Source organism: Scophthalmus maximus, chromosome 2 (assembly GCF_022379125.1).
Source record: "Scophthalmus maximus strain ysfricsl-2021 chromosome 2, ASM2237912v1, whole genome shotgun sequence".
NCBI lineage: Eukaryota > Metazoa > Chordata > Actinopteri > Pleuronectiformes > Scophthalmidae > Scophthalmus > Scophthalmus maximus.
This window is the reverse complement of record NC_061516.1, coordinates 14008434-14035697: the sequence shown is the minus strand read 5'-3', so window position 1 is coordinate 14035697 and position 27264 is coordinate 14008434. Positions and strand designations below refer to the sequence as shown.

Genomic DNA, 27264 nt, shown 5'->3' with positions numbered 1-27264 from the left:
GCCACTATATTTGTTTTGTCATTTTTTTTGTACATGATGAGGTGTATGATTAACAGTCAGAAATTTATTGACTCATTATTATTATTATTTTTATTATTATTATTATTGTCTGCATCTTTCATATGAAGATGATGATGATGGTCATGTAATCAGCCAGATCCCATACAGATTGAAGAAGTGCACAATTTACGTAAGCCTTGATTGTTTTAAGAGAATATGTCTTGGTGTTGGCTCTCGTAACTTTTATCAAAATTGTGTCATTAAAGGGAAAATCATTGAAGCATCTCACAACAAACAGTCAGCTCATCTGACAACTTTAATTGAGCTTTGTCAGTGTTTTATCCACATCATTTTGCTCAAAAGAAATCATTGTTTAAATTCATGATTTCAGCTTTTTGCTGTGTCTCATCCTTTTATTTAAATATATATAATGCATCTGGGGTAAGCCACAGTGTGACTCTGGGAGGTCATATTGTGACATGCTAAACTCATATATATTTCTGCCATCTTTTGGCTTCGGTAGTAAAATGTTAATGGGTCTATAGGGAAAAGTAAACAACAAAATGCATTCCATATCAAAAGTAGTGCATTCAATATTTATTGAAGTTATTTTACAAAGATCAAGGAATAGCATGTCATTGTCAGTTGTCATTAAAGAGAACACAATATCCTACAATTAACTTATCATTGTCTTTCTGCTGTTTTGATGTTTTAACAGCAACAGATTTTTTTGTAATTACAAAACATCTATCTATCTATCTATCTAACTATGACATGAAATATGATTGGACGAGTCACTGTTTTTTGAAGAGTTGTCTCTTGTATGTGTGGCTGAATTTAGCTCCCATTAACTATTTTAGTGTGATGAGGTGTGTACTGATGGACTTCAAATCATGAAGTTCTAGCCAGAGGTCACACTGATGTGACAGGGATGATACGATATATTAAGACAACGTGTAAAATGCAACAGGTGAAGTCTGAATGGCGTGAAGGGAGTTCATCCTTTCTGCCAGCAGATGTCACCTTTGCTTTGTAAATAGTTCTACGGTGCTGTGGGTCCATCTGCAGCCATTTCATTTCGGTATCCCACAAAGGGGAAACTCATTTGAGGTAATGGAAAACAGGGATGTCGAGGAACTAATGATATTATTGATGAAATTCCTGTCCCTTCCTCTTTCTCACAGTCCAGACGGACACTTGTGTGGGGGGAAAGTATAGAGACGGAGCACAGGGGACGAACAATTTATGTGGGTAAACAGGGAGGGAGGCGTTGACCCTCAGAATAAAAGAAGCGTCTGAGCGGGAGGTGGACTAATTTAACCGATCTTTACTCCACCACGATCCTGAAGCCCTCTCAATGCCTCTCTGGCCTTCGTGAAAGAGCACTTGAACGGTTGAAAAACATTCCAGAGAGAGAAAGTACCTGGTGACAGAGAGCAGCTTTAGTTCAGGGCGAGAGCAGGAGGGAAAGGTTTGTTCATCATGATCACAAGATCCTTCAGATCCTCAACCAAGAAAATTGATCTTGTGGTTTCTGGTTTGATAAGAGCTAGTTTTGTGAGCACCGCATCACTCTGAGTTTTGGACACAATGGTTATGTGTCACTCTCCCCAATGTTTTTCACAAAGATGTGGTTTGAGGCAAATGCCTAAAGACTTTTCAAGCAACATCTAAAAAAAGAAAAAGTGCATTGTATCCTTTTTGGGCTCGAGAAATAACCACTTGAGAGTAACGACACTGAACCCATTTTAATTAGTCTGTTAGTCCATCAAAATTCATTAGCTTCAAACACCATGGGTTGCAGAAAATGTGACACTTTTTGCCGGTTTGGAAAGTTCTATAAAAATATTTGTAAGAGATTAGAAAGAAATGGAAATCGAGTTACAAAAATAAGCTGCTGATGACAGAGAGAGAGAGTGGAAAAAAAGTGGAATAATAGAAAAGTCTGCGGCTCCAGTGTACAGTCAGTCTGCAGTCGGGGTTGTGGAAAAGTCAGGAAGAAACTTTATCGTGTGTAAATGGTATTACGGCTGTGATTATGGAGCCCCCAAATTGAATCATATCTTTAAATCTGCTTTTCTCTCTCCCTCATCTCAAATTTTTTGTCACAGCAACACGACAGCTTTCAAGTCGATGCATTACACTCGAGGCAAAATGTTCTGACTGAATCTCAGAACAATGGGAATATTTGATTTGCACTCCTTCCACTCCAAGACAGATTATTAAAATAAAACACATGCCGTTATGCTCGTGTGCACACTCCCAGGCACATAAACTTCTTCACTGTCGCGTCGCAGACGAATGGGACGCTGGGAGAATAATTGTATCCCTTGTGGCTCTGCAAGGGAGAGCACTGAGACTCAAATTAAGGCACTGACCTGGTTAGCTTTCTGACAGCAGGGAGTGGTGCTGCGACTGCCCCGCAACCCCCCCCACCCCATCCCACACACATTTACTTGGCAGTGATTAACTTGTTGACTAATTGTACAATGGGCGACAACTCAGGCTACACACAGTGTGTCTGCATATGACAGACCCGCACAGCCACAACAAACGTCCGAGAGAAAACATTACAATTCTCAACATGCAGATTCAAGTGTCACTTGAGAACGTGTGTGTTTGACAGCCATCATCAGTTCAAGCGTAAATCCATTTAGAAACATTAGAACATGCAGGACTCAATTTTGTGATACCGTTGTAGATTAGAATACTATCACAATAAATGCCTGAATACTATAGACACATTATCATACCCACAAGACTAAATTTGATTATTTTTTTTCCAAGGGACCCCCATCTGGATGAAGGGCCAAGACCATTTTTATTACTGCAGACATTTCGTCTTGACTTAGTAGGATACACATTGGTAGTGGTTATGCCGTTATCATTGTCTCTTCACTCAAATCAAGTGTCCCAGGAGAACATTCTCGTATGCTTTTATGCAGTGTAACATGACCATGGAACCGGCAAAAGTAAATGGGAAACACTGATAATAACACATTTCAGAGAAGTGCCTAAGTTGATGAGGGTGCATATCATGTAAATATGGATGCAAGTATTCTGGCATCATTTATTTATTTGTTTTAATTAAATAAGGATTCTTGTCTAAAGGGTCAGTCAAGTGTTTCATGTAATCAATTCTAGGGGGGGGGGGGTACTCTTTGTTTTGCACACATGATCGTCTGTGGAGGGGACCACCTATAGTTGAACCAAGGAAGAATTTGTTTCTGCCCTTCATAATTCAGAGACGACCATAAACGTCGTCTCTGAAACGTTCGCGCGTGATTGGCTCATTTGCATCCAAATGGATCATTCTCCTTGATTGACTAGTCTAACTCTAACACCCAATTATTGTACTGAATTATGGTCAGTGATGTCAGAAGATCCTGCTGACTGACTGACATAAAAGAAAAACTAGAGGCACTGGATATTTTTTCCTTTTCTTTGGCAGTGGTAAAACACACACACACACACACACACACACACACACACTCATACACACATACACACATGCATGTGTTTCCAGCGAGAGTCATTAGAGGAATCAATACGTGTAGGGTTATCAACAGAGATGACGTAATGCGAATACTAATGGGCCCTTCCTTCGGGGGGGGGGGGGGGGGGGGGGGCTCTGTACAACCCTCCACAGAGGAGCGTTCGCTCCCACCGTCAGGTGAGCTCCGCCCCCCCCGCCCCCGCCGTGCACATGGTACGGTCCACATGCAGTCCGGAGTTGTTGCTGAGGAGGTTCCTCCGCACATACCGTCATATTGGCACGCAGCCTGCGCCCTGGTCCTGTGGCAGGAAGCGGCGCCGCTTTTCTTTTCTCTCCCCCCACAAGATGTTGCCGTCTTCTCGCCGGAGTCGCCTCGGACAGCTGTTGTTGCACCTTCTGTGCAGTGTCACCGGTGAGTGCCTGGTTCCGTGTACTAGTTTTCATTTGTTCTCGCCCGCGCCGCACAGAAGTTTGGAGCCGACGGGGGTCGCGCGTCGAGCAGGAATCCCGGGGACCGCCGAACCGCCGCCGGGGGGGGGGGGGGGGGTCTTTATTGAAGTTGCAACCTATGTCAAGTTTAGCTGGTAAGACTCAAAGAAAGTTAGGAACAAGTTCACTCCAACGTCTCGCTGAGGTACAGCTAGCACTGCGCCGCCGCGGAGGATGGTGCGACCCGAGGCTGCCATAGAAACCGCCAGGCAGCGATGTTCACTTGTGTGGTGTCATTTGTCCTGCTCGCTGCAGACTCGGTGGGAAGCTCTGCTCTGCCGATGTAACCGCGGTTCGTCGACATGCGAGAAGTGTCGAGGGAACTTACGCGCGAGTCGCCATCCAGAGGAGACTGGTAACCGGGCGGGACGGATGAGGCTCGGCCACCCAGCTCAGGCTGAGCCCATCCATCCATCCATCCATCCATCCATCGATGGATCTGATCTGAAACACTCCAGCTTCACTGTCCCGGGAATTATCCAGGAAGCCAGCTCGGCTCCCAACTCTCTCCAACTTAGTGGGAGAGAAAAACATCGGCAAATATGTGATGGGATGTGTTGCACAAACAAAACTCCTCTCCACATATCAGTTATTGACAAACTCAAATACATTTTTTTTTTTAAAAATGAAAATCACTCCACATTTACATTTTGTGCTGCCCGTGATGTCAGTAGTTTGGCATCCCACCTTGGCAGAGATATGAGTGAATCAGACCGTGCTGACTGACTGAACGTCTTTCTGTGGGATTCAGTTCAGTGCCTGTAGACTGGTGTCATATATACCTTCTCACAACTCGACTTTTACAACATTTTATGAAGTTGCAATGCGTTGCAGGTCTGTTCTGTGTAACTGTATTAAATCGAAATCAGGTTTCACTTTTTCTCCTCACTTTAGAGACTTTGGGGAGAACCAAAGTTCGTTCCTTAACACACTGGTTAGCGCCCTCGCACCGCTCAGTGAAGGTGTAGAGACAGGTGTCCATTGGACCTGAGTCTGCTGTACTTTTCAATGAGGAGTTTGATGAACGCAGAGTGGAAGCAAACACCGTTTACAGCTAATAATGTCAAGTCTTAAAGGGAAACAAAACAGAGTTTTCTTAAGACGTCACGTTTTTTCTCCCAAACACATTGTATTTGTCATTAAAGCTGAATTAATTACATTTCTGGCCAGTAGGGGGCAGAAAAACGCCAAAACGATCTAACAGAGCAGACAGAGATTAGGGTCAGGTACCGATTCCTGCAGTACGTGGCCAGTATCACAACACATATCCCGATGCCAGAGCTATGCAATGAAATAGTTGCGCTGCTTACAGGCAACATAAACATCACTGCATGTTCTTAGTAAATATTTCACTTAAAGGGCCAGTGAGCGATTTTGGAGAAAGCTTCATTGTTGTTGTGATTTTACTGCTCTGGCCGCACCGCAAACCCGCGTCCACCGGTATTTGAGACCAACTCGCTTACCACTAGGCCAACATCCCTGAGTTGCAGCCCCACCCGCTAGCAGGTTTCTTAAGGTATCGACACGTGATGTTTACAAACTGCACTCGCAGCGTTGTTGGATATGACCCGAACCAATTGTTTTGGTTCCAATTTACAGAACCAGGGCCACGATCACACAGAAGCGACAGCTAGCACACCGTGAGGGAATATTTGCTTACAAAACGTGAATTGCTTTAGAATCGCCTACTGTCCCTTCAACTCTGGTGGCAACACACTCTCTGCATGGCTCTGGCAGCACGTAACTAGTTACTCCAACATGAGTCAACAAGACGACAAGATGGCTAAAGCTAAACGATCCAAAGTGTGGCTGTGTTTCACGTGACAGGATTCTGATATATGGATGTAGGGCATTTTATTTAATACTCGCAAGGGAGTGTTTCTACTTTGCAAGCGCACAGAACAGTATCCGCGAGCAGCTGAAAGGCATACTCACGACCTGGGCTGAGACGAGCGTGAACTCACCCTTCACTACGCGCTCGCAACTGCTTAACACCCCCAGACAGTCGCTTTGCATTTGGTGCAAACGCACCAAATGACGTCTACACTGTTGCAGCCATCCCCAGTTAAGTTTGTCGAATAGCGAAATTTCTCTAGCGTAGTATTTTGCACCATTGCTTCATTTTAACATACATTACTCCCAAGCAGTGGAAAGGAAACTCCACAGTGCTCCTTTAAGTTTGTACCTCATTTATAATGCACATAGTGGCAAGTTTGCTCAGTGTTATTTTTGCATCAAAACTATAATTCATTAAAAAAGTTTATTCATTTAAAAAAATGTTAACCAAATGAATGTGCCTTGGAACTGATTCACCACTGATGGACAGCTCCTTAGAACCAAGAAGCCGGTTAAAGAACGTGTATGTGAATAATTTCAGTGCAAAAAGTTGTTTTGAAGGTCAAACAAGCTCTATCTGTCAAATTAATATTTTCAATCCTTCTCTGTCTGGCTCTTGACAACTGCCTCTGCCACTTCCACCAGAACACCATCCCCAGTTCTGCTCTGATTTCCACTTTTAAGAAGAGACATGCCGCCCTCTGGCAAGACACACATATTAATACACTTGCGGCCACATAGGTGGTGCATGTGAAGGTAGTATTGACTAAAGTGAGAGCGAGCGGCAGAGTATCCCCCAAGGGGCAGTGTGTCCTTGATGACAGAATATATTTGTGTGCGTGCGTGTGCGTGCGTTTATGTATGTGCGTGGGCTAGGTATTACGCATGTTGTGGGGACTTAAATCTCCTTAGAGTCACATTATGGGCAGAAGAAAATCCCCATAAGGTAAATCATTACCTTAGTCAATGTAATGTAATGTTGGAAGTCATGGAGACACGAGTGTGTTGCATTTGAAAATGCCTCTTGGATTATATAAAGATAGCAACAACTTAAAGCAGTTTCGCTTCTTTGACGCCAAAGCTGCAGACAAACAGAGAGAACTTTGTTATTGCTGTGTCAAGAAAGGCGCCTTATAACGTCAGACTTGCCCATATTCCGAATTCTTATTCTGAGTCGGAGAAACGAGGGCATGCTTATGTAAGGGTGTCGTCATGTCACCAGTTAAAATTTAATACAGATGCTAAACCTCATCCATTGCATATTGTATACAGTACATGGGGAAAGTGCTGTATCTTTCCTCCATACTGTGCTGTTAGTCTTGACACCCAACCTCATCACTGTACATGACAAATACAGAAAGGCGTAGAATCACTCGCAGTGTACTGTACAGTGGTCACCATCTGGATTGAAGTGTGGCATTCTGCACAGTTTATACTAGACACAAATAGTATGCATTGTGTTTATATTCACAAAGTTTGTATCGTTTGTCTATGCTCCCACTTGTGTGGTTTATTTACATTAGCTCGGGGCTATCCCTTCACATGCTGAACAGCTTTTGCTCCTCCTTGGAGGAAGTTGTGCGCAGTGCAAAAATTGGGATATGAAAGTAATCAAGAAGAAAAGCTGCTGTATTGTTTTGGCAATGCTCTTCAACTGATGGCTATTTTGAACCATTGCTGGTCTAGGATTGATATTGTTGGTTTCCAAAACTTTAGTCCCGATCTGATGTGTCGGCTATTAATACCTCCAAGCCGGCAACAGCCATTAATGGAGGCATTATGTCCACGGGTTCTACGTCTGTCCATCGTAGTCTCTTAAATCCTTGAGGGGATTTCTTGAAATTGATAGGAGTTCAGTGGTGAAAGGGCAAGGTCAACATGACTTCATAAAACAAGTTATTGGCTGTAACTCAAGAATTCATCAGCTAATTGTGACAAAATCTAACACAAATGTTTAATAGGATGACATTTTATATCCAAGCGCTGAAAGAAGTGGTGTCGCAGGATCACACAGCCTGAAAAAACTATAGGGGAGACAAAATCCGGTCCGTGCTCTGCGTAACACTTCAATGGTTATACATGCCATATTCACTGCCACTAAATATCACACTAGAGTACCAGCATCTACGACAAAAAAATGCTTTTTTTGCCAGAAAGCCAACTAGAGATTTCAAAGTTCTAATATGTTGTCATGCCTTCTCTCGCCGGCCGCTAATGCAAACAGCCTTTGTAACATTATGTACCCATCACATTACTTATTCATCAAGGAGAATAAAAGCCAGTTCTAAGTCGAGTTTGAACACTACAGCAGCTTGTAGGACTCTCAATCTTAGAAAAGCCAGACCAATATTGACTCTGGCCTTATCTACTTCTTCTAGCGGAGGGCTTTTTAGTAGAAGAGCGTGGAAACTCTGGAAAAGCTGCTTACACCTGAACACATTCAGAAAAATATGTTTCTACAGACGAATGGGTATCTAATTGTTGTTCATAGACGGACTGGAAAAATGTAAACCTACGCCTTTTGTGTGTGGGTGGGTGTGGTGTGTGTGTGGGTGTGGTGTGTGTGTTAAATTGCACATGAATTCAAGACTGGTGTATCCACAGCTACACATCCCCGCTGTTCGCTCTGATATCGGCTTCCTTTTTTCTCTGCATGAGCAACACAATCCCGATGCCGACTCTTCCATAGGAAATATGCTCTCAAAATGTGATATTCACTTTCAGATATCTGGCTTGCATTTTAGATATTTATCTACAGCCCAATGTGGGCTAACACAAAAAAAAAGTATATGATCATTTGTTGTCAAAAGTTAAGTAATTATTTCAAATGTAATTGAACCGCAATATTTATTACCGAATTTGTCAAATAAGTCACACTGTAATTGGTTTAGCTGTCGTGCTATTTGTTTGTCATTATCATGAAGCTCTAATAACTAACCTTGTCATTAACCTTTGAACCAAACATTTTAGGAAGCGAACTGAACTAAAACAAGTACAGAGTTCTCACAAATCCAAACTTCACTGCAGTAACAATACAGTTGAATAAATGAATGAAATAATATGAGACATTTGTTCCTCGTACTTTTTGGGAAGGGGATTTCCATCGACAGTATTAATATTTGAGGACATGGCCTTTTTAGTGGGTGATTGGACAGAGACAGAGCTGTTTTTGGTAAAACAACAATGGAATATTTGAAGTCAGTTGCCAAGCAGCGCAGCAGGTTCTGATTTATGATGATGTTTTCCTGCTGGCAGCTTGTTGCAATTAGTGATCTGTTTTAAGGCTCTGGCGGTCTAGCGGTGCTATATTTTCTTTTCTGAATCAGTAACGTAATTCCTGTGTATATTTGCTGGAGTCCTGGTGATATTTCCTCTGACTTGTCTTCCATTCGTGACTTTGCTCTCGCCTCCCCTCACTCAGCCTTCTTTTTTTCTTTCTTCCCTCAGCAATGATGTCATCTTCATGTTTTAGCATATCTCTTCCCCTTTTCTTTTTTTTTTCTCTCTGTCTGCGAGTCGCAGTCTGTTCTCTTCATATCCCTTCGACTTTCCTCAACACGATGCTGAGCCGCTGCTTTCAAGACGTGCCACATGTCTGACAAGTGCAGGTGACAGGAGTGCACCATGGGTTAGTTATATTTGGACAAAGGGCAGACAGACGGCCTGCTTTTGATTCCTGATTTCAGGTCAGGAGGAGGTAATCGATAGTAGAAGAAACAAATTCAACAAAAGAGCAGTCAGTCAAACACAAGTCAGCTTTGTTAAAAAAATATTTAAGGACTGATATCATAGGTAATAGCAGAAATACTCGTCACTTACTGATACTCTAATGGTATTCTTGATTTTGCACCCTGAGCTTCATCCAGCGTTTGTCAATTTTGCTTGATGAAGCAACTGTAATGATCGATTGATCTTCAAAGCTCGTGTTTTATAGATAAATCTTCAATCTTCAAATCGATCAACTTTCAGCTGTATTATCTATACAAGTTGGAATTTATTTACTCGTGTCATTTCAAAGGTTTTGGTTCCCGAAGCTTTTCTATTTTCAAGGATGAAAGTCGTGGCTTTTACATGGCTCGGTGTTTAATAAAAGTCTTGCAAGATTCTCATTTAAGATTAGATTCTTATAGCACTAATCCGGATAGAGTGGTTCTACTGTACTTCACAAGGAGTGAGCATAGTTTATTTGGAAGATGTTTTGATAATCAAAGATGCAGTGTTAGTGCTTCTAGTTTCCAATTGTTTTGATCTATTGGTGTTGAATTATCAAATCCTTCACAAATGAGCCTGGTTAGACGTGTCTACCGTCTTGTGTTTGCATGTCTCTCTGCAGGTGTGTGGTGCAGTCAGGTGGTGGTTCCTCAGAGAGTGAGCGCCGTGCTGGGGAAGAATGTGACATTGGAGTGTAGCGTGGAGGTGGGAGCAAACCTCACGCTTACTCAGAGTTCCTGGGAGCGTCGCCTTCCCTCGGGCTCCGTCACAGTGGCCGTCTACAACCCCCGGTACGGCATTTCCATCCCCCCGGAGTTCGTCCACCGCCTGTATTTTCGCTCACCCTCCTCTCACGATGCCACCATCGTACTGGACAACGTGGGCTTTGCCGACGTTGGGATCTATACCTGTAAGGTCGCTACATTTCCCCTGGGAAACACTCAAGCCTCCACTACTGTCAGTGTGCTCGGTAAGTTTGGCGTTTGGACTGTTGAGATACTGACACTATAATTTGTTTGTGTGTCAGGCGGTGCTTCCTTTAAATTGCAAAATTGTTAGAGCTGGACAACACATTGAGATCGATATCAGTGTATTTTTAACAATATTTTTTCAGATATCATATGTATGCAACTGTCATATATATGTAAATATATGCAAAATCACAGATGACTGTTTAAATTATCAATAGGATACAAAACCGGAAAAAGTAGAACGAGAAGAAATAGTTTTACAAAATCAAAATATTGATTTAGTTTGAGTCTAATTTTAGGCCTTATTTTGAAGGACCTGTTGGGCAAAAGCAGGTTCCAATCCTGTGTTTTCCACCATTTGTCACTCTTGGCTCAAAAACACTGTGCGTGTGTGTGTGTGTGTGTGTACCCGGTTTGTTCACAGAACAGATCACAGGGATGGCTAGAGCTGCTAATGATGGCTTGGACTAGGTTGTAGTGGAATGACAGTGAAGAAAACTGAATTTGAGATGCAGTGAAAAGAAAGCTGGTATTGGTTCTGTTTGTTTTTTAGAGATGACCTCAGAAGGTTTTTGAAATTCTAATGTCTTTCTCCCTCCTTGTGTTTTCGCACTCTCTGGCTCACAGTGGAGCCGAAGGTCTACGTGTCTGCAGGTTCAACCGCCCTGATCGATGGTGGCAATGAAACTGTGGTGGCCACCTGCATCGCTGAGCGGGCTCGGCCCCCTGCCGAGGTGTCCTGGGAGTCCAACCTCTTTGGCCAATCAGAGGTGCAGCTATTGGACGAGGTCAACGGCACCACCAGCACACAAGTGCGCTACCTCTGGCAGCCCACGCGCCACGTCCAAGGCCACGCGCTCACCTGTGTGGTTCGCCACCCAGCTCTGCAGCGGGACTTCAGGATCCCCTACCAGCTCAATGTGCAGTGTGAGTGTCTGAGGCTTTTGTTAGATATGTTGATTCATATTGATTCTGTCCTGCTGTAAGCTTTTATTTTATGTTTGACACTTGACTAGTCATACGTGTAAGTGGATTCATAGGCACATTCATCAGACTGAATGATGTGCAGAGTAGATTGAGGTCCAAGCCCAGCTGTCAGTTGATGAGGACAAATACATCAGCATTGTCCTTTCTTTTCTTAAACAATTACATATTGTATTTAGCAAAAAAAATACAGTCTCAAAAGTGAAGATTTTGATTTCCAACTGCTGGAAATTGATAATCCTTGCCCTTGTCAGTGTTGCTGTTTGATTTATTTGAAGCACGTCAACAACAATTCACTTTAGAGACCGCTGAATTGACAGAGATGAAATGTGTCTAGACGAGAAGGACTAGCCACCTGGGCTCCTTACAGGTGTTAATTGTGGTTCAATAAAAAGACCGTGCTTGGTGTTTTCCATGATTTTTCTTTTTTCAACGTCTAACGGCTTTTCTGTGACGTGTGCCCCTAAACTGTCAAAATTTGAAGGTTGACTGTGAGTAGATGTAGAGAACATATCTATACTTTGTGGGCCATGAAATGTTTTTCTTTGTATGAGCTACAAATAGCCTGGTGAAAGGGGGGAGACTTACCCGCATGAAAATACTTTTTGTTTGCCAGACAAACTTAACTTTGGTCTGACTCACCGTTTTGAGACAGATGGCAGCTACAAAGGGTTTCATGCTCATTCGGTGTCGGCACAGTGACAAACAGTCTCGAGCATGAAATATAGCAAACATTTATCCATGGAACAATACCCCTGTATTCTGTAGTGTGAGTAGCTGAACAAATGGCAACTAACAGAGGGGAGGTCTTAATATAGACATCTGTGAAAGCCCCATGATAACTTGGCACTGAAGATAACTGGAAAACACTATTGTTGACCTGGATTAAAATTGTGCAAACCATCAGAGCAAGCAAGTGAAGACTGTTTTCATCTTGTTTATAGTCTCTGCCCAAACTACCAATTCTGTGTCACAGCAGAAATAATAAAGTGTGAACATTCACCTCGGTATATATGGTTGCTTTACCGGGTAAATACAGAGAACAAGTGCTGGTCAGTCTGTCCAGGAACAGGTTTCTAAGATTTGTGATTTCTTCGTTTTTTCTTTTTTTTGGTCTTTCCGTAGTTGCTCCTGATATCTCAGTTGTGGGCTACGATGGAGACTGGTACATGGGTCGGGAAAACGTTCAAATGACGTGCAAAGCCAACGCAAACCCGCCGCCGCATCACTTCAGATGGATCAGGTGTGTGTATCTGTGTGTATGACCTGCTAATAGAAGATTTGCAACTGGAAGTGTAATGTTTACTTCCAGTCATTGTGTCAAGTTAAAAAAAAGTAAAATGTCACATTTAAATTATTGCCTACTAAGATATTTGTGTGTCTAAGTGTTTGTGTCTCTTGTGTGTCACAGACTGGACAGTGAAATGCCAGAAGGGGTGGAAATAATGAATAGCACTTTGCTCTTCCTGCGTCCCCTCCAGCGGAATGACTCTGGGGTATACAGGTGTGAGGTTGCCAATGACATCAACCTCCGCAGTCGGGATGTGCGCATTCTCATACAAGGTGAGCGGAACACACACACACACACACACACACACACACACACACACACACACACACACACACACACACACCAGAACACAGCCGACTCCTATTGCCTCCCCTTCCCTTAGGAAGCACTGTGCGTGCATGCAGGTCACAGAGGGTATCACTGCCCGTGACATCGTCCTTCAAGCTGAAATGTGACACTGTTATCACTCGCCCCCATTCTGTACACACCGATACTCTTTCTCACGCATGGGCACTGATAATATCAGGTTTAGTCTTAATTAAATGCTGATTGGCCCTGATTACCATTCGCCCTCCAGATGTTCAAAGGGGAAGTTCCTTCGCCAAACAGCTGCAAATATTTAAGACCTCTCCAGACCACAGTGCACCGTCCTCCTGGCTCAGCATCTGAGTGTGTCACGTCACTCTGCTGTGTACGATGAGCATGTTCTTCTGGTTTCATAAACCCTGTCTTGTCTGTGGAAGCCCTTTCCCTGAATGATGTTCTGATTATGATGTGATTTTGTTTTTTCTTTTTCTTTTTTCTTTTCTTTTTTTACATCTTTCTCGCTTCCTCTCTGTTTCTTTTATTTCTGCATGTGTCATGTGGTAAGAGGCAAAACCCTGCAGCCTGACGGAGATGATGTCCCAGATTCATAAAACATTAACTAGTTCTTTTCAACTCCTATTTATTATTTATCATCCATATTTCATTTTCCTTTGAGAGGACCTGTACGGGTGTGCATAAGCTTCATCGTGTTGGTGTGCCCTTGTGTGTGTGTTGGTGTGCCCTTGCGTGTGCGTGTGTGCGTGTGTGCGTGTGTGTGTGTGTGTGTGTGTGTGTTGCTGTGGGCGGACTCACATATGTCAGTTGACTGCCTACGCATGAAGTTGAAAGATTGATGTACTTGAAGACCACAAACGTTTGGTTTCATGTTTCTCAGATGTGAATCGTTGCCTCACATCTGGACTGGCACTAAGGTTGAAGTGGCAAAGCAATTTAGCAGCTCCATTAAGGCTTTCGGAGTCAGATTCTTTCCATTACTTATGCTCTTCCTGATTACGGCTTTTGGCTTCTCTATTCCATGGGCTTCGTCCCTAATACAGTTCACATCAAGAGTTTTGTTGTAATGAAATGGTTTACCTGCAAAATAGGGTCTTAATAAGCATGGATTGCACCAAAATAATTATTTTTGTTATTCTTTTGGTGTCCCATTGTTTATTCACCTCGGTAAGTCAATATTATATTTCATTCGAGGCATTTAAAGTAGATTTTTTTGGTTGTTAGGCTCCTGTTGTCGTCGCACCCAACGGCTCTCACTCATTCACTCAAGGTCTTCAATGTTCTCACTCTGTGTGCAATGTACTCTGTTCAGTCTTTGGTTTCTTAAGTGGCCTTGTTTTGCTCTTGCTTCACCCAAAAATCTCCAGAGATTTATTTGTCTTAAAGTGAATTCATGTCAGAAAATTCACAGAATGATGCTTTAAAAACCTGAAACTGTGGTCAACTAAGGTTTTGTTGTTGATTTCTAACATGTAAAAAGTTGATTTGTTGAACTGACGGCAACATGGCCTGTGAAAGAATGCATATACATTTTGAGATTTGAGCTTGTAGTGAATACTTGTTAGAGCCATTCCAGAGCTGTAATCATCTTTGGACGATATTAGAAACTACTGTTTTGGAGTGAACTTTCTCATCCGTCCATCATCTAATACCTAAACCCATGTGTCAACCCATTTCACCAATTTCTAGATTGTTATGCTTTTTACTTGCATCTTTTCCTCATTGTTAAATAATTCAAGTCAGCACCTAAGTTCTAAAGCGTTGGCAGCGCATACCCACTGCATAGTTTAGTATGTGTGGTAGATTAGTTGATGTTTTTTTGTCCACCTATCCCTTCTTAGTAAGATGCTGATGTAGTTGGCATTGACAATCTCTGCTTCTCTTTGTCTGTCCATCTCTCCCTTCCAACATCTACTCCCCCCTCACCCCTCCTTTCCTCCATTAGATCCTCCCACCATGCCTTCCACCATTACTGCTCCTGTCCTAACCGGCTCTGCCTCCTCCACCTTAGTGGATGATAAGGGCCATGTCGTCCTCAGCTCCCCGACACGCGAAGCCCTACCTGAGAGTAATCTTGGTTCCATAGTGGGTGGGGCTGTGGGCGGGGCCTTGTTCCTGCTCCTGCTGCTGTCTCTGGTCGGCGTGTATTACTTACGGAAACAGCAGACCTTCCACGGGAATTACTACACCAAGCAGTACCTGGGTCCCAATGACCTCCAGAAAGCCCCCGCGCACCACGAGCTCCACCCGACCAAAGCCGGCAGCAGCAGCGCCTGCCATCAAGACCACGACCGGGAGGAGTGGGGCGACCGCCAGCTCAAGCACGAGCGCGACCGCCGTCACCATAGCAACTATAACGGAGAGGAGTACCCCCCTAACGGCTACACTAGGGCAATGAGGGAGAGCGGTCACCACGGCCATCAGCAGAATCACCGCCGTGAACACACACAGTATTCTAGTCCACGGCAGGCCCGCTACCCTCATTCACCGAAACCACAGGGCAACGGTTCCCCCTACGCGTCGGACGACTGCTACGACAGCGGGCCCGACGGCGACTACGTCTCTCACACGGACGGCTCGGTCATGTCGCGTAGGGAGTGGTACGTTTGACGAGCTCCCCGCTTCTGCAGGAGCAGAAACGCAACATAAATAGGAGAGTTTCATTTATTAAATTATAGGAAGAACCACATTATTTCTGTTCTGTAAGCACATGCACACTTCTGCTAATCTCAGTTCTGTAATTCCCTTGTTCTGCGAGCGTCCTGGTTGACACTTGATACGAAGTTTCTCTTGTTCTTGGGGACAGACTGGACTGCACGGCCACTTTGACAGTCAACATCTACATGCCTACAGAAGTGGGCGTGTCACAAGTTTGTGTGAGTCTTAACAAAAGATGATGATGTATGTGTTGTTCCTGCCTTACTACATGGACTGCCAATTTATTTAGTATTACTAATGTCTTTAAGTTGAGTGAAAGCCTTGGGACTTCGAGATCACGTGGTTGTCTTAGTAAAAAAAAAAAAAATTAGTTTTTACAAAATCAGCCCTTTTGGGGCTCTGTGACACGTGCTTATTTGTATTTGTATATGTGTTGCTATTGATTATGCTCAGTTGATAAGAATGACACAGAACCTCGATTGGAAACAAATCTGTCGAGGTGCTCACAGGTGCTCTTCCGAAAACTCAGTATGACACAGCAGAGGTATTATGGGCTTGATTCGAAAATAGAACATAGTAGTCTCCATCAGAAATCAAGATGGCTCCGAGATTAGTGACCTCTCCACACACATGGTCATACAAATGATTGCACCGCCTTTTGCATAACTTTCTTTTCTACTGAAATATCTGCCCTTTATTTAAATTATGATAATGGGAACATTTGTGAGACTTGTCCTAGTGATGTCCTTTAAAACTGATGCTCCCAGTGAGGTGAACTTAAAAGCGTTCTGCCGTATGTCCTCAGCTCGTCTTATATCCCCAGGAGGCCCAGGGATGGAGGGAGGCTAAGCAGGGACGCCTGCACTCGAGAAGCACAGCCCACTGTAGCAACAGACTGGGATTGTCACGCGTACGAGCTTTGATATGCAAATTTGCCACACCATTCTGTCTGTTCAGTGCAAGTTGAAGTAAATTGGAATAATATTACTTTGTGATGGTTACCCATGTGTTTGGGGAATTTTTCACTCTGAGGAAATTCAAGACGGGGGGCATTTTCAAAGCGGGCTGCAGTGTGGCAGCCACCATACTCTGACCTCCCAGTCACAAAGTATTTTGGCGCACAAAGAAATCATTCAGGAGGGCAGCCGGGACACTCCATTACAAAGAGCTACCCCTGGTCTAATTTCACTACTCAGAGTAATCTGTCGAAACGAGAAGCAGTTACAATCTGCGGCATTAATAGGCTTATTCTGGTTTATCCATGTGTGCAACTGCACACTCCAATCTATTAGTTATTTTTAAATAAAGCATTTTGTTGTATTACTCTATCAGTTCAAATCAAACAAATTGGGTCTTGCGCGCTGGATGTGCCGTCCCCGTCACCTGTGGTTATCAGAATGTCCCACTCAGCGTTTTATCCACAGCACAGTGCTTACTCATCAGAAGGGACAGACAATATTTTTTGGTGCACTGATGATTAAATCTTCACTTATAATTATCCTTTGAGTCACTATCAAGTAATACAACTTTTTTTCGGACCTTGACTGAAAAACTTGGATAAAGCTATTAAGGATTTAAAGATGACTTTCAGTGTTTGTATGTGGTTCAGTAAACAGATTCTATCTGAAACTGTTCACCAGGCTGCATGGAGGAGATCCCGCAAGTTCCTTTCATGTACACTAGTGTTTGTGAATACATGCCAACTGCAGTAGTACGGTTACCTTTATAATATTTGCTGCCAGATGCCAAATATTTGTTTTAACTTGTATCTATAAATATAATAGGCTGATGACCGTGTCTCACATAAGTATTACTGACTAGGTAGCAACTAAATATTGCGTAGCTTATATAAATGACTAACGTGTCACTGTTGTATACAGGATCTTGTAGCCTGAAATAGGAACGAAAAGATGCTTCTAGGCCACTTTAATATTATTGTAAGAGTCGTCAAAATGGGAATTAGTTACATCGTCATGAACCTGCACTAATTATTTGTCGAGGTATGAATGTTGCGGAGTCGAGAGGCTGCGATTCTCTCGGTGAGATTTTAATTATGTCCCACTGTAACTTGCGAGCTGAAAATACGACACCTGTGCTGCAATTACTGTTGTTTCAAGTGTTGTTTCGGATGCCGTGCAGTGCAGTAGGACTAATATACTCGGAAGCCTCCCGTTACAAAAACTACCATAAGTCTCAGTTTATTTCAGGCACATTAACATAACTCCTCACGCACCACCACTCCTATTCAAGACGTTTTGGTTTAATGTGCCACGGTTTTGAGATTTCTGCCACAGTATCTCTTGCGTAAAACACAACACTTGATGCACACAACATACTGTCAACTTTGAATGTGCTATTTCTTTGGTCGAATGTAGTTCCCATTTAAAATGTTAACAGTGTGGAGGACAATATTTTTGTCAAGAAATGTTGCTGTTCATTTTTATTTAATGTAATTTCCGAGACTAAGAACCACAAACAAAATATGTCTTTATCGTATTGGGGATGTGGGTTGAAACCTCAGAGACAGATGCCTCAAAACCTGGCTTTATAAATCCAAAACGAACTGTTGCGTTTGATTATCGTCACATGTATATGAGAACATGTTTATTGTAATTTTGGGTGAGCTTCTATTATTGGGAGAGTCTGAAAATGAAGTGTGCAGTTGGCAATTTGTGAACGACAAAACCTCAGTTAAATAGTTGAATTAAATGGTATGTTCCGGGGTGGACGTGCTGCTGTCACCTACAGTATGATTCCTTGTATCCCTGGTGACCTGCACATAAAAGCAGATCATAACAGGAAGCACAGCAGCCTTACCCCTTTGTTTTGTTTGCTTCTATGCACTAAGCCGGAAATTCCACTAATCAATATACAATTTTTTGCTTGACTCGTCAGATTGCGGCCGCGCACCTGGATTAATGAGGTTCTTTTGTACTGTGACATTTTGTACACGCATCAGTCATCGATGTCTTTACCTCGTGGAAATGTCCTTCACTTTGGGTTAAGAAAAACAACTAGTGCCTTAGATACCTAGACGAAGAAATTTCAGTGTTTTGTTTTATATTTTTTTTGTAATTATTCTTTACTTATGAATGTGGCGATCTGATTTATTGCGCTGTGAGATTTGTTTGTGAACTTTTTGTTTGGATTTTCACCAGGTACTATTTGTTAGGAGGACTCCGTGGTGCCATATTCACTCCTCTGCCCTGGTCGCTACGACGGTAGTATATTTACAAACCTAAAACACACGAGTACACAAAGACAATGCTTAAACGAATTTCGATGTAAATTTGTTAAATCTCTACTTCATGTGTGTGTGTGTGTGTCAGAGCTTTTGGGTTTTTGTAGAATCACTGTTGTTGAAAAGGACTGAAGAAATTCAGTCTCACGTTGTCAATCAAATGCACCTTGTGGTCATGTTTTTTTTTGGATATACAGAAGGAAATGTTCATTTCTGGAAGGAAAAAAAAATATTTATGTCGGTGACAACAGTGGAGCATTATTTTGTATTTTGTTTTTCCTTTTTTTTTGAGAAACTTTAGTTCAATAAAAAGCACCTTAGCACCTGTGAGGCTTTCTCTCTGGAGGTTTTTGAGCTTGCCATTACTCTGACTACTCGTTCTCAGCCTCTTTGTGCTTCTCTAAATGACATCATCTCTAGCTCCCTAACGCATAATGCTGCATAACCACCCCCCCCCAAATCCAGTGCGCACATGTGGGATGGCGTAAATGATGTCATTCGAAATCCTTTTTTCTTCACTTCACCTTATCTTTCAATGCGCTTTAATATCCAAGAATGATTTAGGAGGTTGACGTGTTTCTTTTGCCATTTGATTAAATAAAACACTGGAATACGGAGACGGGGAGATCCAGCACCACCTCTGCTCTCCGTCCTGTTTGCTTTGTTTCAGAACAGAGAGACCCTCGCTCTCCCCTACAGCTCCTCTCCTTTGTGAATTCAACCCCCCGGTGTCTTTTCCCACTGTCTACCAGCTGGTAAAATCAAATGCTGAGTGTTTATGTCTGGCCCAAAGTCCCCACTCTCCAGCCCATTGACTGTCCCCATGGCAACAAGCTCATCTGGAGCTGCTGATGGAGGCTGTCTTCCCACAAGCTCTACCTGGCCACGGAGAGTGGCTGGAAGAGGGATGCCGGGGACGGCGTGCGTGGAGCAAAGAGGTTAACTGTGCTGCTGGAAAAGGCGAGAGCGGAAAGGGAAAATTGGCCACTGGAGTTGAAAATGGCCCATTATGTTCTGCTGCACTGCAGAAAGCTCCTCTGACTGTTAGGGCATATCATGCCAATGTGACCTTGACACTGTTCAGCGTGGACCCCAGGTCCTCACTGCAGATGCACTTCTCCTTGAAGGTCTTTATTTCAGCCGACCTCGCCGTCTTCTATAGATCTTATCATGGTCACAGCGGTCGTTGTCACTCCGACCTTGAAACGGGGCATGCTCAGTCTGAGAATACACAGTGGAGCAGCTCAGTGGCAGCAAATGATGTCAGCAGAGAAATGCTTGAATTTGTTTGAGACACTTGAAGAAGAAGATCAGTGGATTTGCTTCTTTTTCCCCCGCAACACAACAGTTTCCAAGGATACTTTTCACGCAAAACAAAGAAGTGAGCAAACGCCTCAAAGCAGCGTAGAGGGATGTGGCGCTGACGTCTTGTGTACGAGAGGCTTTGATATCAACTCCCCAGCAGAAGCGGGATCGTCATTGTTGCCATCGCTGAGCTGAAAATACTGAAATAGATGTCGGAGAGAAAAATGACACACCACCTATACAGCTCTAATCGTCTTCCCCCCTTCTGCTCCTACACCAGCATCTGCTCCCTGTGGGGGTCTGTTGTCTGGGCAATAGTATGACCCCTGACCCTGCTGTTGAGGTTTTAGGATGGGGGGCGGTCAGGATTAACCATCGCCTACTCCCTCACTTCTCTCCGGGCGACCAAGGTGCGCAGTGTTAAATTCATGATGAGCATGTCGGCCACACTGACCTCGATGAGCATCGTCGCGCACTTTTTCCTGGCTTCACGGTCGGGGACGATGTGCGTGTGACGAAGTGCTGAAATAGAAGAGACGGAGGGGGCCTCGCACTGGAGCCAGGTCCCAGTGTGATCACAGCTGATCCGCCACTAATCCGAGCCCCTCCAGAACGGGGATGGTATTTGAACAAAATGAACTGTTCAAACGAGACAAAAATGTCAAACGGAACATTAATAAATATATTTCTGCACGTCATTGTCCCAAATTATCTTATTTTTAGCTAAATGACTCATAGTGTGTGTGATTAACAATGTATTCACCCAAGCTGCACCTTAGTGTTGTGTGTTCACAGGACTTCATTCAATGAACATGTGAGTTTATACTCGTGTATGATTAGACCTCGTGAACTCCTGAAGGTGTTCCCTGCATATTGGCTCACAAAAGCACCTTTCATTTTGTGTCACATCCCGACTATTTGAGAAATTGCCCGTCACCAGGCGGTTTAATGAGCTGCATTCATAAAGGCCTTTTGATCAACTCAAGGGGCTCTTGTCATAGTTCAGTGGCCGTCAAAGGTAATCGAACGGTTATTAACTGTCCGAGGACGGCGTGTGGGAGGAGAGGGGGGAGGGGGGAAAAGAAGAGGAAGAAGTGTCTTTCAGGGGCGAGCTGCGAAGCCCGAGATTGTGCAATCTGCATCATAATTGAACTGTTGTTTAGGATTCACATCTCGGCACGTAATTGATTTTCTTTTTTCTCCCCCCACCTCAACTTGCTACACAAACCAACTGAAATTGACCAATGCACACTTTGTTTCTCCACCTTTTGTCCTCTATTTCTTTTAGTGTCCCACAATCACAGTTGCACATTACTGCTGATTGGCCAAAGCTTGCTGTTCTGTGAGTTTAATGCATCTTAATCACTGATTAATCCTAATCCCCCTCAGTGGACTACAGGGAGCATATGCAAGCATATGGTCTAACAAAGCTAATTCAACAGACATAACAACTGTATCTACAAGTCCACACAAACACAGAACACAAACAACACGATTGGATAGGAGAGGTTGGGTGGATGGATGGAAATATGCGATTAAACAATGTTTCTATGTGCAGAACCTCCAACTGGCTTAGCAGAACTGCAGCCTCCCTCTGCCTCTTACCTGTTTTAGTTAAATTTTTTACATAATTTAATACAGACAAAAACATAAAATACAATCTCTTTCTGTTGTTTGTTGAATCTACTTTAATCAGTCATGTTTTAATTGGGTCGAGCCTGTTAGAATAATATATGAAAATGTCTTGAACCTTGATTTTGATTGTAGCAGTCAAGACCATGGTAAAGACCTGCTTCTTGTTGTCACTGTTTTATTCAGTGTCTATCATTGGGGTGGTATTAGCATTAAAACCAACCAATGGAACCTATCAAGTGTGTCTCATAGAAGGCATCACTGTACTTGTAGTGTCACCGTCCTGTAATCTCACTGACTGCAGATGGATCCTGTTGGATGCCCAGACTTCTTTGCCAGTCCAGATGGTGACGCGTGTACTGTACCTATTTGTACACAGATGATACTGCGTCTTTTATTATGCAAATGTGCCATATATCTTATGTTGACACAAAATCTAAACAATATGAGCTTCATTTCCTTTACAGCAGACCTGTTTTGTGTTCGTGGTATAACGACAGTCTCTCTCTCTCTCACTCCTCACTCTGTCTCAGACCAGTCTCAAGCGGAGAGGTCGAACTCCATCGTCGTGGCTGGTGCTGTGATGGGCGCAGTCCTCGCCCTCTTCCTCATCGCCATCTTCATCATCGTGATCCTTACTGCTCGCAGGGCCCCGCCACCGGCCTTCACGGACAAAGTGTAAGTCTGACAAATAATTCATGCTGCACAACATGCCTGGCTGGTTATTAGTGACACGGCCACACGGCCGAAGTTTGACTGAAGCCCACCGGTGGGGGTTCAAGGAGCTGCTGCCGCCTCCTCCTGTGGGGCAGAGCCGCAGAGGTCCGCGCCCCCGGGGCAGGGAGGCGGCAGGACGAGGTTGAGGCGCTGGCGGGTGATTGCTCTCTTGGCAGCCAGCCCTCTTGCTACTACGTTGCATCTGTTCCTATAGAGTGCACCAGCACCCATGTTGATGTCAGAGCGAAGGAGAAGAACTTTGAGGTTAAATTATTCAAGGAAGACGCTGGGTCACACTGCCAGAGACCTGTGACTGACATAGCGAGTGTGCGTGCGCGTGTGTGTGTGTGTTACTCTTTGTTTTGTCTGTCTCTGTTGTGTCTGTTCTGAATAACTGTGACAGATGGTCAATTATTGGACTGAACAGAAATCCTTTCTTCTAGTGCACAAGGAATAAAACCTAGAGGGTTTATTCTGATCAAGTCTCCTTCAGTTTATCATTAAACGCATGCATAGCAACACAAATGTGCATCCTATGTGTCCAATATTGCTGATCGACCTACTACCCACCACATACAAATCATTATTATGAACCTGTGGTGCATATATGCAAGGTTGCAGGTTGATGCCCTCATCCATCCTTAGTGTGTCATTGTGCATGCTCACTCCAGAGCCACTGTTCCTTTTTCTCAGCGATATGGTCCCCCCTTTCCAATGCCTCAAATGCTTTCTCACTGGCCTGAGTAAAAGACCTCAACTTGTGAAAAATGACATTTGTTTCTTTCCTCAAAACATATTCACCTTCTTTAGAAAGATTCGGATCCTAATTTTAGTGATAGTGCCCTCTTCAGGGAGATTTGCTGTGCATGCTTCAGACTGAATTACAGACCGAGTGATTATGTAACAGTGCTGGTGAAAATAGCCCACCTTCAATTACTGCTGTTAGTCTGAACACTGGCAGAAAACTGTGGGAAAAGTGTTCCGCTTTTGTGCAGAGCCGTGGGCCCTGCATCACAGTGCTGACACGACAGGGCGGCGTATCTCTCCTTGTGTTGGTCTGCGGTCAATGACGTGACAAACTTAGCATCTTAAGTGTGACCGCGGCTGCAAGTCCCAGTGGGATTACAGGGGGACGGCTCGCGGGCGGGCGGACGCAGGCCTCGTCCCCTCTCCTTCATCAAGCCCAGGTGTTAGTGTGTAGGACAGCAGGTCACTGAGAGTCAGACTGTAATCTCCTACCACTCCTCATGTGAAGTGAAAGAGAAGCAGAGCATCAAGTGATATACAGCGTTAGGAAAATCAATGGCTGTCATGACATCGTTTTACAAATGGCCAAGGTCAGTCTCTGGGTTCCGGTTTAGTCGCAGGCAAGGATTTCAATAAATGAGTGAATGGGTTTAGAGGAGCAGCTGTCAAAGATCTTAAGATGCACTATTATGTATGAAAGTCCATCACCCTTATACGTATGTCTGTCAAATGTCCCAAATCCTGCTAAATTAGGCATGAAGCCATTAGTATCACCAGATACCACCACAAAGGGATGTGCGATTGACTTTGTATTGTCTTTCCATAAAAGTTGATTGATTTGCAAGGGACAGGTTAAAAAATAATGTTCAAAATCAATGCAGCAGAGGCTGATGTTCTAAGATTTGTAATCTCTAAGGTCAACTCAAGATGACCTGGGTGACATCACAGTGACATCATCAGGGTTATGTTCTCAGGCCTACAGTGAGAAAGCAGCCTTTAGCAAAGGGCGTTCCCTTAAAGCATCTGCCCGTTAAATTTTTCTTGAGGAATTGGTTTCATACCCGGCAAATATAAATGTAAATATGACTGAATTCATATTTTTATTCCACTATCATTTGTTCTCACAGGTGTTTGTGAAAGCTAGAATTTATTTTTTCTCTCCCTCTCTTTCTCTGAAGAATTGACCTTCCTCCGACACACAAGCCACCCCCTCCCTACTCGGAGAGAGCCACGGCCGTACCTCTGGGGGTCCACGCATCACAAGTGGCTTGGCTCTGTCAGGTAATACCCCCCGACACACGCACGCACACACACACACACACACACACATCCTTGTCTCATCGCGTACTTGCATCTACAAGCCAAACGTTTACTTTTGGTGAGCTTATGATGAGCACTGAGTCCCAACAGGAAGTAATAACAACTGACGTCATCTGTTTTTTTAAGTAAGAGGCCTAATGGCTGTACTCATTTAATATGTAAGACTGTTTAATTTTTAATTTATTGTCAGCTCAACCTTAGATTTCATAAGCCTGTAATTTTTTTCCCCCCAAGTCCTTTCCTCTTCACACGTAACACGACTTTCCGAGGCTCTGAGAAATCTTGACATCCAAATTATTTGGGGTTTTGAGATTGAGAGCCACAGCCCGATGTTGAGGATTTCTTCATCTATCTATGCAAACATGCAGAGTCGCAGGGCAGCGCGCAGGTACGAGCCGACTGACGGGCGGCAGCCCCCACCCACAACAAGGCCGGGACCGCAGAGCCCCACGCAGCAGCTGTCCCGTCTGGAGTGGGTGTGTCATCAGAGTGGGACGGACCGCGTGTACATCGACCACCGTGAACACTATGTGTGACAGACACCCTGAGCACAGTCCACCGAGCAGCTGACGGACATTCACTCTGCCTGAGAGACATGGAAGGTACCGGGTTCACCTGATTCATACAGGGTGGCGTCTAATACCTTTTACTCCAGATGATGACTCTTTTTTTTTTGTCTTACATGACTAGTTGAACATTTTAAACACATACATTCATTTTCTTGCTGAGAGCTAGACAAGAATATGAATCTGATGTCTGTCTGTGAAAAACGAAGCAATAGCCAGCAGCCGGTTAGCTTAGCACAAAGACTGGAGACGGGGGTAAACAGCTAGCACAAAAAATAAATAAATCTCCCTTCCAACACTTCTTTGGTATCAATCTTCTTGTTTAACTCTGGGCAATGAAGCAAATTAACTGCATTTCCCAAAATGTAAAAAAACAAAAAACAACCTTTATTTCATTTCCTTCCTAATTTTTGCTCTGTATTTCTTCAGTTTTCAGTGTTTGATATAACTTACGGTACAAAGATGAGGCTTTAGAAGTCGCATGATCACCAGAGCAAAACTCTCACCATCTGACCCCCCGATCCGTTTGTCCTCGATTTTAGATGTAGATACGAAGAAGCTGAGGGTCGAATAGTCATCCACATCTTTCTGTTGAAGTGCAACTCTGAGGACTCTGTATTCTCAGGCATATCACTAGACCAAACCAGGCCAGATCCAAACTTCTGAGGTCCACTGAGACCAAATGTACTTACCGCAACACGGACCACGGTGGGATTAATTAAAGTATTTCTGTCCCAGGTCTGTGATTTGCTGTTGTGATATGATGACTCGCGTTTTGGCAGCAGAAACGGTATATTTGTAAATGTTTAAATGTAGCCTCTGTTTCAGTATTATTATTATGCAGAGTCATAATCTACTAATCAGGGGGACGCTGTTGTGTTTTATCTGAGGGAAATGTGGCTCCTTTAAAATACATTGAGTTTCAGTGAAGAATCTGGAGAACTAACAGTTTTAAGTGCCATATTTACATTTCGAGGGGTTTTCCCTGTAAATATGCTGTAATGTGTGTGAGTACATAGTCATGAGCATTTTCTTATGTTTTAAAAATTGCAATTTTATACTCTGTAAGTGGCCTTGAGAGGAATAGCCATTATCTTCTCTCACACTGAAACGTCGGGAAAATCACTTGCAAAGAACAACATGAGACTATTCAAAGGCAGAAAAACTTCTAAGCTGCCGCGGGAAATCAGAAATCGCTACATGAGCGTGTCCAACAACCTTCTGAACAGTAAACAATGTGGAAGCTGTGGAAAAACTAGAGAGGAAGATCCGAGGGAGAGTTTGAGTTGACGTATCGAGTGCTTTGGAGAAAAATGAATCTCAAGGTCACAGTCACATTGCATCCACTGTGATTCTCTCAACAGGAAGTAACATATGGGGTAGGTTGAGGGGGTTCCCAGCAAAATGTGTGTGCAGATGAAGCAGTGTTTGCATTTCAGCAGCCGAGACTCACGTTGCATTGACAACAGTGTTTGAAACCATATACATTTCTATAGATCAGTCAGTGCGCTGGTTTTCTCCCACTTTGTGTCTGACACTTTGCATGAGTGACACTTAGTGGTCAAATGTGTCACTGCAGCCCCTGTTGCATCATCATCATCATCATCATCATCATCATCATTGAATACACAGGATACAGTAAGAAGCACATTACTCGTGTCTGCTCTGTGTCAGTGGGATGTTTCGGGTGGAGGAAATTTTTAATTTCATTATCGTGTTTTAATTAAACAGTAGTCAGATTAGGTGATGTGGATAACAGTTTAGAAATGGAAAATAATATATGATATTAACTTGTTTATGTTTGTCACACTGGAATGCAGGGATTATGAGACAGGGGAAAGAAATCAGTCCATCAGAAACCCTACTGGGAAACATTGCTTTGTAGTGCCGACTTAAACAAAACTGGATATTAAAAGTTATACACAATTTGATTATAAAGACAATAAATACTCGTGAATTTTCCTCATACTGTGTGTGTT

General features: G+C 43.5%; 1 protein-coding gene across 2 annotated transcripts; it reads left to right on the top strand.

Annotated features, from left to right (window-relative positions):
* The first annotated feature begins 3736 nt into the window (after positions 1-3736).
* On the top strand, positions 3737-27247 carry nectin3b (nectin cell adhesion molecule 3b). 2 transcript variants are annotated; one of them, XM_035626715.2, is made up of 8 exons: positions 3737-3908; positions 10155-10502; positions 11131-11430; positions 12613-12730; positions 12899-13050; positions 22469-22613; positions 24578-24680; positions 25088-27247. In XM_035626715.2, exons 1-8 carry the CDS (start codon positions 3842-3844, stop codon positions 25253-25255), a joined length of 1401 nt encoding a protein of 466 aa, XP_035482608.1. In that variant the 5' UTR covers positions 3737-3841; the 3' UTR covers positions 25256-27247. The 2 variants fall into 2 exon arrangements, with proteins under 2 accessions (XP_035482608.1, XP_035482607.1); XM_035626714.2 differs by lacking the exons at positions 22469-22613; positions 24578-24680; positions 25088-27247 and adding an exon at positions 15045-16405.
* The last annotated feature ends 17 nt before the right edge of the window (positions 27248-27264 follow it).